Source organism: Lactuca saligna, chromosome 3, assembly GCF_052625555.1.
Source record: "Lactuca saligna cultivar CGN05327 chromosome 3, ASM5262555v1, whole genome shotgun sequence".
Taxonomy (NCBI): Eukaryota; Viridiplantae; Streptophyta; class Magnoliopsida; order Asterales; family Asteraceae; genus Lactuca; species Lactuca saligna.
This window is the reverse complement of record NC_136419.1, coordinates 197,039,080-197,050,809: the sequence shown is the minus strand read 5'-3', so window position 1 is coordinate 197,050,809 and position 11,730 is coordinate 197,039,080. Positions and strand designations below refer to the sequence as shown.

Below are 11,730 nucleotides of genomic sequence, written 5' to 3'. Positions count from 1 at the left end.
CTTGTAGAGATCGGGAGACCCATTGTTGCATCGTTGTCGATAGTCGTCGCTGCCTTATCTCATCACCACCAGCAACCATGGCATGTTGTTGTGAGTTTGTATGGGTGTACGGTTCTGTTTCAAGTTCGTGTGGTGTGGGGATGCCTGTCCGAGAACCGAAAGAAATCACCGCCACCACCGTGAGGTGGTGGCTGTCATCATGAAACCGCTGCTAACGCCGCCATGCACCACTAGTTGGGTGGCTGGATCCGTTTACAATAAAGAAATCATGTGGCTGTTTATTTCTGCTTTAGTGTGTGTGTGTGTGTGTATTATAGTAAAGTGATGTTTGGGTGTTGCTTGGCCAGATTTTTCAAAAAGGAATTACCGCCACCATCTACCACCATAAGGTGGTTGTGTGTGTATGTGTGTGATTAGTTTTTTTAGTGCATTTATTTTGGGATTAGAGTTTGTAAAATGTAATCATAAATTGGAATAATGAAAAAGGAACCCTAACCACCATCGACCGCCATGTCGGGTGTTGGGAAACCCTAAATGACCCTAATTGACCCAATAAAACCCGAATGGCTTCATGATTTTTAAGTGGGCCTAATAGGCCCAATAAAGCCCTAATTGACCTAAAAGCCCAACAAATTGATAAATGAGCTAGTATTTGGGTTGGGAAACCCTAATGGCAATAAAACCCAAATTTGAGAAATTAATCAGGACACACGAGAATTATTTAATAACTTGAGATATTAAATAATAATCATTGGCAAAAATAAATCTAAGCAATATTGGACTTAATGGATTAAGTCCTTAATAGGTTAAGTAAGAAACACTTAACCCTAATTGTCATTTATATGAAACCCTAATTTCACTTGGGCTTTATGTTGGGTTTTCCTTTGGGCTTTGGTAATTGGATTATTAATAGGCCATCCAATAATAATCATATGGACTAGAATATGTTGTTGGGCTTCTGGTAAGGCCCATATAAGGGTGTGGGTCCAATTTGAGGAAACCCTAATGGCAATAAAACCCAAATTTGAGGAATTAATCAGGACACACGAGAATTATTTAATAACTTGAGATATTAAATAATAATCATTGGCAAAAATAAATCTAAGCAAATATTGGACTTAATGGATTAAGTCCTTAATAGGTTAAGTAAGAAACACTTAACCCTAATTGTTATTTATATGAAACCCTAATTTCACTTGGGCTTTATGTTGGGTTTTCCTTTGGGCTTTGGTAATTAGATTATTAATAGGCCATCCAATAATAATCATATGGACTAGAATATGTTGTTAGGCTTCTGGTAAGGCCCATATAAGGGTATGGGTCCAATTTGGAAAATTAGGCCGTAGACGGGCCATTGTTTGGGACTTGATAATTATATGATGTTGGGCCTTAGAATAAGACCATGTAAAGGCTTAGGCCCAATTTGGAAAATTAGGCCATATGTTGGGCTTTGATTCCCAATTGACTTTGGGCCTATGGATTGGGCCTTGGACTTGATTAAGCCAAGCTTGGGGGTAATGTAGTAATTATCCATAGTAGGTACTTATGGTTATGTAGTGGAGCCCAATTATTAATTGGGTATTGCTTGATGTTGACAATTCGTGAATCTGTCATCTAACAGTTGGGGTTGAGTCTACAGGTCTTCAGTAGGGTGGGATTGAGACTGCGGGACTTCAGTAGTGCCATGTGAGTCTTCTCACCATACCCATGGGTCTAAGGCACCAAGGCCAGCCCATTATGTGTTTATGGTATATGTGGTATCCATTATGTGCTTTTATATGATGTGTGATCTTATGTTTGCATGAAGACCCCGAGGGGAGCCCGTGGCATTGGATGTAAGACCATGTAGGGTAGCCCATGAAATTGGATGTAAGAGCATGTAGGGTAGCCCATGGTAGTCCTAGGTAAAGACCATATGGGGTGGCCCATGGCATTGGATGTAAAACCAATATGGGGTAGCCCATGGCAGTCCTAGGTGAAGACCATGTAGGATTGCCCATGGCATTCTTACAGGTTTTTGTATGCATGGCTTATATGTTATATGTAGCTTCTATAGCTAGGAGGATATGTAATACAGGTAGCTTTTATAGCTAACAGGATATGTGATATGTGGATTGTGTGTATGGTATGCTCTAGGAAACTCACTAAGCTTCGTGCTTATAGGCTTTGTTGATGGTTTTAGGTACCTAATTTTCAAAGGAAATGAGCCAGCTTGATTGTAGCGCATCACACTATGTTTTCCGCACATGAGATCTTTGGGATTACACTCTGATATTATTTTATGATGACATGCTTGATTATTGACACACTGGTTTGACATGAGATATTATTATGATTGTTTTATACTGATGGTTTTATGTAATAATAACTTAAATAAAACGAAATATTTGGTCTTGAATTTTGGGTCATTACAGTGTGTGTGTGTGTGTGTGTTTTTCAGGCAAGAACACTTTCATTCCACTCATTTTCATCCCTAAACACCCCTAAAATCCTCTAAACTACCATCTGTGAATGCTCCACTTTTCTCTCAATCTTCAAGAGTTTACATCTAGATTCCTTCAAATCTTTATATTTCCATCAAGAACATTCAAGTCCATCTTCGAATCTTGAAATCTTCATATTTTCCCATGATCCAACTGTAAACCCATAAGATTCAACCATAAATCCATTTTGTCAACCAAAAATCAATTTGCAACATTTCCAAATAATTCCAATTAATTTTGTAAGTATCCCTTGTATAATTAATTTATCATTTAACTCATTATTTAAATTAATATATTATTAATTTAAATAAGACGTCGAATATTATTATTTTTAGGATAATGTTATACATGCATACCCTAGTTCGATGATCGTTTCTACAGCTCGTTAAATTCCAACACAAATGCACATTCAATGTGAGATCATACTCCTACGTTTTTAAAAGTTTTTCATATTTTTAGGGGAATACAAGTACAACACAATTAAATTTGTGTTAACAATCAAACAATTTCAAACGATTACAAACAATTTCAAATGACTTTAAACTGGTTTAATCAGTTGCAACTATTGTTCCATTCCCGTTTCTTGCCACGTGCTACGTTTGCCTTCGTGTTAGCAATCCACCGCATCATTATCTTTGCCCACTGTATTCATTGTGCACGTGTTTACGATCCCCCATCAGATCGACATGTTCGGGATTCTTCTCATATTTCTGCTTCATACGTTTCTCGCCATCAACGACAGCGGTGGAGACGAAGCTCACCACCGCCCCACTGTGTCTGATTTCAAAAAGAAGAAATTTTAGGAACCCTAAAACCTAAAGAAGAGTACCTTGGAGATCAGACACGGTGATGAAGGTGAAAAATGTGATGTTTTAACTCAGATCATATACGACAAGGTGACAATTCTGATGTAGCTCGACCTTCTGATCGTTCATTTGATTTCTTATCAGCAGGTTGCTTTGGGCTTCCGGTTTGAGAGAGGGGTGGAATGAGATTGAGAAGGAGATATAGAGAGGAGAAGTCAGGAAACATCCTTCTACTCTATTATCGATGAGTTGTATTCTGTTCAGCGGAAAGAAGCCGACACAAATCATTTTCCGCGTGAAGAAGAAAAGGGTCGACCACCAACGTCTGACTCAACCATTGACACGACTTTGACGCCTTTTCGTGCATTGGCGACCAGACAATCGGAGCTCCCAAACCTAAAATCCCGATGTTCTGGATCTCCCCTGCAGTGTATGCTAAAATGAAACTGCTTGGTTCTTCAGGTAAGAAGTTTTAAAGTCAATTTTAACAAAGAGGTATATTATTCACTCAATCTCTTTAAGCTCATGGTCTAAATAATGTTATTCAATGTTTTCCAATACTAAGGAGAAGAAAGGTTAAAATGTAAATGGAGTGTTTGGAATTGGAACACGACCTTTCAGGTACGATTGTGCTCCAAATGATTCATATTTCAATGGGATAATGACTTGAAAGGGTAACGAACTTTCGATTTTTATCACATTTAGTCACTAAACTTTTTTTTGTTATCTATTTGCCATTAAACTATTGAAACTGTTCACATTTTATCCTTATGACCGGCTGTTACCGGTCATAAGGGTAAAATATGAACAGTTTCAATAATTTAGTGGCAAATAGATAACGAAAAAAAGTTTAGTGACTAAATGTGAATAAAATCGAAAGTTTGTTTCCCTCTAAAAAGTTCAATGACTAAATGTGAACAAACTTCCTATTGTATTATGTTTTTGCAAAATTATTTATTTTTGTTTAATTCTAGCAACATTTGTTGATGAAGAAATCTATGAAATAAAAAAACAAAATGCAACATCCGGATTTCCAGGTATCATAATTTAAGTATTTTTCTTTTGAGTTAAGAAGAGAGACTCGGCGAGTTGATGCCTCAACTCGTCGAGTAAGGTCGCGAATGATGACTCGGATTAATGAATGGACTCGACAAGTCGGTGAGGCGACTCGACGAGTCTGCGCTGCTGGCAGAAACCCTAAATCTTTGGGCCCGAGCCATATTTAAAGGCACTTATGGCCTTCAATTGCCACTACCTTTCCCATAAGTGAGAACCCTAGCGAGCTTGATTGTGTAGAGTGAGAGGAAGAGCTATCTTGAGCTTTTTGGTGCGATAGATTTGGACCCTTCTAGGTTCAGAGAGCCGAGAATATGAATCTTTAGTAGAGTAAACCTTGGAGTTCGAAGTTAGGAAGCATTTATGGGACTTTTATGGTAGATATAGTTACTTTCATCTTACACATAGATATGAAGTATTTTATATAAATTACATGCTATGTGTGCATATTATTTGAATACTTGCTGTCTATGCTGGATGAACGATTTTATACATGTTTTAAAAGATTTAAACGGTATACTTATTTTATATCTACAAATATGTTGCGGATGAAACATGGGTAGATGAAATAGTTGGTGTGTGATGAAATAAAATGATGAGAGATATGTGATGATAGAAATGTGATGATAATTAGGTATATAGATGATGATGAATATGTGATGTAGGATGAAAGGAGATACCATAGCCTTAACCAGCAATGTGGCGATGTAGTCATCTACCAGAGTATAGATGGCGACCGCGGACTATTCTAGACAACACAGTGGAAACACCAGCAGGCCCATGACCTGTAGGTGATGAATTACGAGTTCAGGCGATGTTGTAACTACGTATTCATGCGATGATACTCTAACCCCTTACTATGAATTACGAGTTCAGACGATCTTGTAACTACATATTCATGGGATGTCACAAATTTCGCATGCCAAACCAATGGTTATAATTCACATCAGTGAGAATGGTTCATTTTTTTTTGTAAAACTAAAATCAGATTGGAAATTTTGATTTTTTATTTTGGAAAATGTCAAACCATTGGTTTTGTATTTCGGTTTCGGTTTTTTGTTTTTTTTTAAAATATATTTTTAGGGTTTTGTTTTTTTTTTATTTATTATTTCATAGATTTCTTCATCAACAAATGTTGCTACAATTTAACAAAAATAAATAATTTGCTAAAACATAATACAAGAGGAAGTTTGTTCACATTTAGTCATTGAACTTTTTAGAGGGAAACAAACTTTTGACTTTTGTCACATTTAATCACTAAACTTTTTTTCGTTATCTATTTCCCATTGAACTATTGAAACTGTTCACATTTTACCCTTATGACCGGCAACAGCCGGTCATAAGGGTAAAATGTGAACAGTTTCAATAGTTCAATGGGAAATAGATAACGAAAAAAAGTTTAGTGACTAAATGTGACAAAAGTCGAAAATTCGTTACCCTTTCAAGTCATTATCCCTATTTCAATTCCACTACACATATTGTGAAGAATAAATTTACTATAATTGTCAAAGTTCTGGCCAAAGTCATCATCTTTTTTGTCTATTATCCAGTTTTAAATTAAGCTTTATGAGCAGTGGTGATCTTGATGTCAGTTCAGTGACTTCATTCTCTTTAATCCACAAGGGTACAATAGTAGAAACCAAAGGCAGTCCATCTGTGAGGGTAAATCAGTCAAACCCACTGTAATTATGAAAATATTTATACACTATCAGGGTATTTAATACAGAGCAAGTCTTGAAAGGAAGAACTGTGTTTTTGGTTTTTTATAACAACTTATGTTCTACATGTGGGATTGATTATTGTTTCATATTTTTAGCTTTATTCGATGCCACTTGAAGGAGCTAAATCTGTCTTTTGTATCTATTAGAAAATCATTTTGCATAATCTTTTAAAGGTACATCCTCTTGGGTACCCTTGTGGTGTTTGGTGCTTATCAATCGATACAGCAACTTAATGAAATTTATTAATGAGGGCAAGATCAGATAATGAGCTTTTGTATTTTAACTTTTATGCAAACTCTATAATATGTATGTCTTTCAGTGTATGTACACTCTAATACTTTGCACTATAACCTATTTTATTGCATTTGAATCATATACAATACAATTCAATTAATAATTTTATACAAGGCCCACAGTATTCCCAATATTCTACTACTAAAATAATAAATAATTACACGCCATCCTTTCTCTTCTATGCATACTTCAATTGTAGTCACAAGTCACAACTAAAGAAAATAAATTTAGTTTTGAAGACTAATTACAAGATTACCTAATGTTAATGTTTAATTATCAGATTTTAACTTGATTACCAAAATCACAATAATCGCTTTAAAAACAAAAAGAAAACCCACTTCCCAAAAGCATCCTTTTCTTCAAATCTTTAATTAATCAATGTAACATAATGATTCGCATGATCTTTAATTAAACAATGTAACATAAAGATTCAAACTTTTAATCACAAAAACCATAATTATCTGAAAAAATTAATCGACAATACTTCGATAACAAAATAAACCCACAATAAAAAACCCTAAAACCCTTTAGTTTCCTCTACATTCGAAAAAAGAATTTGACGTTTCTGCACAATGACCCATTTGGGAAAGACGCCTGTTTTCTGTTTATCTGTAATGAGATTTGTACAATTTCACTCATTTGCACGAATCCCAAATGAAATCCAATGAATTTACGAAGAATATTTGTTAAAGTATCCAACATCTGCATCCCGATTTATCTTGAGGTCCCTCAAACCATCGATCCCATGATGGATTTGTGGGCCCATTTGTGCTGTCATCAAGAAGAAAAAAATAGTAGAATTAGAAAACAAAAAATGGTCAATGGTCAAGGGTTCGAGTATCAAATTTTACATTATGGGAGTTTGTATTTTAATGTTAATTGGACTCCTTATTTACACATGATTCTTTTGGCATTGACCTTTTTTTTATTATATGATTCATTTTCAAAGCTAAAATGACCTAATTGTCCTTGGTCATGAGAACGGTTTTGGTCAAAAGGGTGTCATATACTTGAGGGTATTTTAGACATTTTACTTAGGATTAAACGGTTGCAAAAATGCCCTCCATAACGAAAGTTGAAAGGATTATATAATTCATGTTCAAAGCTAAAATGACCTAATTGTCCGTAGTCATGAAAACGGTCTTGGTCAAAAAAGGTGTCATATTTGAGGGCATTTTAGACATTTAACTTTGGATGAAACGGTTGCAAAAATTGCCCTCCATAATGAAAGTTGAAAGGATTATATAATTCATGTACAAAGCTAAAATGACCTAATTGTCCTTGGTCATGAGAACGGTTTTGGTCAAAAAGGTGTCATATACGTGAGGGCATTTTGGAAATTTAACTTACGATGAAATGCTTGCATATGCAACAATGCTTGAGCTTTTCCCAAACTTATGCAACAAAATAGTTTTTTAAATGAAATATATGCAAATAGGCAACATTTTAACTGGTTAAAACATTGTTGCATAATTAATCTCAGTTGTAGAAAACTGGTAAAAAAAAAAGTGAAACATGAAAGCACATATTGGAATTATTCCATTATTTGGTAAAAAAAAAAAAAAAAAAATTGAAGCATTGTTGCATATTAAGTTGTCATACTCAAGGGTATTTTAGAACATTCAACTTTAGGTTAACTGCTTGTTTATGCAATAACATTTTACCTTTTCCTAATTTATGTAACAAACATGTAGCATTTTACACTTAACATGAATAACATGTGAAATAACATGGATGCATAGTGCATAATCCATGTCAATTGCATAAATTGGTAAAAAAAAGGTGAAATATTGTTGCATAAATATTGCAAACTACATAAAAGCCACTATATTTTGAGCACCTTTCAAGTTTATCCACTATATTTTAGGCCCTTTTTGTAGCATAAATTAAAAATAAAAATAAAAAAAATAAAAAAAAAAAAAGATTGCATTAAGAAGCAATTAACCCTTTAACTTTATTAAACAAAAAGCAAGATGTCTTACATTGGAAGTAGTGGATCTGGCCTTGTTTCCACATTACTTAGGATTCTACAAAAATAAAAAAAAAAAAAAAACAAAGAAAAAGTTTGTTATTAAACCGAAAATCACACACAAATCCTCACAATTACCAAAAAAAAAAACAAATAAATAATTTGTCACTTCATACTTACTCCTTGCATGCAGCAGATGCTGCTTCTATTTTTTCAAGCTGATCCAATTCCTCCTAAAAATAATATAACAATAATAAGCTTTTGATACATATTATTTATATGTAACAAAAACACATTTGTATGTAAGTGTTTCGACTTTCAAGCAAAAGTGTGTAGTTCAAGGTCTCATGATCAAAACTACGTAGTTTGATTAGTGAATTTGTAAGCAAAGTGTCTCGTATATGCATTATGCATCTATGAAAAAGTCTCGTGATCAACATATCTCATAGGGTAAAGGGCATTTATGTCTTTCACACAAACACATAAACAACAATCTACATATATTGTGAAGATATAAAACATGCATACAAAACAAATACATAGAAGATAAACATACACAAAGTAGGTGGGCATTTATGTCATTTACACAAACATGTGACAAAGAGCAAATCATGAGGCTATTATTTCCAAAAACAGTCATCCATTCTCCTAAAATGTTGAAACATTTGAAACCTAATATCCAAAAGTAACAGAAACTACAATCGGATAACATGAACCAATTGATGAAATCAATGAATTGGATCACATCATATTCTAAACCACGTATAAAGATAATTAAACCATATAAAACTTAGCAGATCAAATTTGAAGTTTTTGATGATTGAATCCAGATGAAGATGAAGCTTTATTGTAAAAATGATAAATTGCTAACAGCAATATCATTTGATAGTGATTTTAGTTCAAAAGAAGCTTAGTGGCAAAAAGCAAAATCGAAATCGGAGTACTCTAAGATGGAAAAAAATAGAAACTTTCTGCGAAGAATAACAAAAGGTTGCATTGAATTGAGACAATTTCTCGACGTATCTGAACAAATAGACAAAATGAAGCACCATAAACTACAAAAAACAGATGAAATAAGCGAACTTCCATGTATAATTAGCTTCAAACAATCATTGGATAATAATCCTGAATTCGAGGAAACGACATATAAAACAAAAAAAAAAAATGAATTTTGAAGTAATCCCACTATGAAAGCAGCGATGAAACGAGTAAATACTAGTAAAAACTTAAAAACGGAAGAAATCAAACCTCCAAGAAGCGAGTTTCTTGTTCAAGTCTCTTCAATTCAGCCGAAATTCTGTGTTTCCCTCGAGTATCTGCTGCCACCGATCTCATCTGCTCTGATTTATCTGTTTGCATCTCTCTTATTTTGCGCAAACACAATCAATCAATCACCGATACACACCAAGTCGAAAACCCTAAAGAATCACAAATGGGTAAAACTCCGTACTCATGACAGCACAATTAACTCTCGAGAATTTTATCTCATATCTTCTGCAAAAGAATCGGGAGAAAGGACACCTTTATGTGGGTTTTGGCTTTTGAGGTGCTGAATTCCGATAGGAATCAATGAAAGAAAAAGCACAATTTGTGCAAGCAAAAGGAAAGAGGTTTTTCTGGGTTTTTTTTTTTTTTTTTTTTCTCGGTTTCTTCCTTGTGAGGTGGGAAGGGGCCCAAAACCTTTTGTCTTCTCTTTCCCCCTTTTCTTTTTCTAAATTTGTCTTGTAAGTTCTTGATGGTGATGATGAGGACGATGGAAAGGGCCAAGTCTCACAATGGCGAGCGTGGCTGTCACTATTTATGAGCTTTGCCCTACTTGTTCGGTTGTTCCTATCCTAATTCCTAAATTCTTGCCAAATGGTGGGGGAAATGGCAACAAAAAGAACTTGCCAACTTCTTTAGAATCTAAAATGTCTCTCCATAAAATATGTTTTTACTTTACAAGAAATTGTATTTTAATGGGTAAAGTTGTCCACCGAGACATAATTTACAAGAAATGTTATGGTATTATTATATATGTATATGTATATAATGAAAGTTTACATTTTTATATATTATTTGATTTTCAATAGATTAAATCTAGATCAAAATCAATCGCCACATGGAATTAAGTTAGAATCGTCATTATTAGAGATTGATGCAACCAAGTCCGGAGAATGGGTTAAGGTGTGTGGTTGTCGGCTTGAGAATATGAGTGTCCGAGCTAAAATGTGCGAACCTCTTGGACATGTGATAAGTTGATAACAAAGGGAAACCGAGATATGCTCTCTTATCTGAAAAGCGTGTTGGTATGACATTTTTTTGGCAGATTTTTCTTCTTATTGCTCCCTTCCTTGGGTTTCTCCAAGATAGGTACCATAAAGCCCTGATGAACTCTGTGGTCTACTAGTGTCTATGCCAAACGCTTGGCACTGTCAAAAGTGAGAGGGTTAGCAGCTATTACATTTTCTTGTATTTGAGGAGAAAGTCCCTAGATATATCTCTCAACTTTCTTGTTCTCAGTGGGAACCATCCCTGGACACAGAATAGCCGGATCATTGAACCTGGCAGTATATGCAACAATATCGAAGTCTTTCATCGTCAGACTCCAGAGCTCTTCCTCTAGCTTTTGAATTTCGCCTTGGGGACAATCTTCTGCTAGCATCAGGGTTTTTAAATCATCCCAACCCATACCATTGGCGACTGGAAAGGATAAGGATTTAACATAGCCATTCCATAAGGAAAGGGCCCTGTCTAGGAAGGTACAAGCTGTAAACTTAACTTTGCTTGCTTCAGGACAAGCACAGATTTCAAACATTGATTCTGTTTTCTCAAACCAGCATATCAAAGTAATGATACCTCTGGTGCCATCAAAAGTTATAGGATTTGCATTAGTAAAATCTTGATATGAACACTCGCGAGGGTGTCCAAGACTTTCACTATGATTAAAATTTTGAGCACCACTGCCAGCTCCATTAGTACCACGGGCATTTATTTGTATCATGGCAGCAGCCACGACGGCAGTTAATGTTGCTTGGAAGACAGCAACATCATATTGTGAGGGTGATGGTGGAGGCGGTGTCGGTGCTTCATTGACATTGATATGTCTCGGATTCTTTTTAGGAGGTATCTTTAGCTTCAAGATATAAAAATGGAAAGGTAGTAAGACATCAATGGTGATAATAAAATCAAATGTCTTTGAACTAATTACATTAGTTCTACATGTATTCAGAAAAAGTTTACATAGTAGTCCATTACAAGGAATAACTTGTAAAATGATAATGTGAAATTGGATAGTTATTTTTCAAAGGAAATAAGATGCCTGTCATATATTGGTATATTAGATACATAGAATTCGGAAAATTTAACCTTCTAGTAGGTCTACAATATACAAACTTAACTGAAAACTTGATAGCATACTG

At 34.8% G+C, this 11,730-nt stretch overlaps 1 protein-coding gene across 1 annotated transcript; it reads right to left on the bottom strand.

Moving 5' to 3' along the window:
• Positions 1-6,763: 6,763 nt before the first annotated feature.
• Positions 6,764-10,093, bottom strand: LOC145037715 (guanine nucleotide-binding protein subunit gamma 2-like). The gene is made up of 4 exons (XM_078986421.1): positions 9,578-10,093; positions 8,510-8,562; positions 8,343-8,387; positions 6,764-7,131 (listed from the first exon to the last, which is right to left on the bottom strand). The coding sequence occupies exons 1-4, from the start codon at positions 9,686-9,688 to the stop codon at positions 7,047-7,049; spliced, it is 294 nt and encodes a 97-aa protein (XP_078842547.1). The 5' UTR covers positions 9,689-10,093; the 3' UTR covers positions 6,764-7,046.
• Between the last annotated feature and the right edge of the window lie 1,637 nt (positions 10,094-11,730).

What these genes read in the sequence shown, in the direction of transcription:
- LOC145037715 (XM_078986421.1), bottom strand. Translation starts at nt 9,688, where the DNA reads ATGCAAACAGATAAATCAGAGCAGATGAGATCGGTGGCAGCAGATACT. An exon ending in AAGAAACTCGCTTCTTGGAG is followed by an intron (nt 8,563 to 9,577) that starts GTTTGATTTCTT and finishes TATTATTTTTAG; the next exon opens with GAGGAATTGGATCAGCTTGA. An exon ending in CCAGATCCACTACTTCCAAT is followed by an intron (nt 7,132 to 8,342) that starts GTAAGACATCTT and finishes TCTTGATGACAG; the next exon opens with CACAAATGGGCCCACAAATC.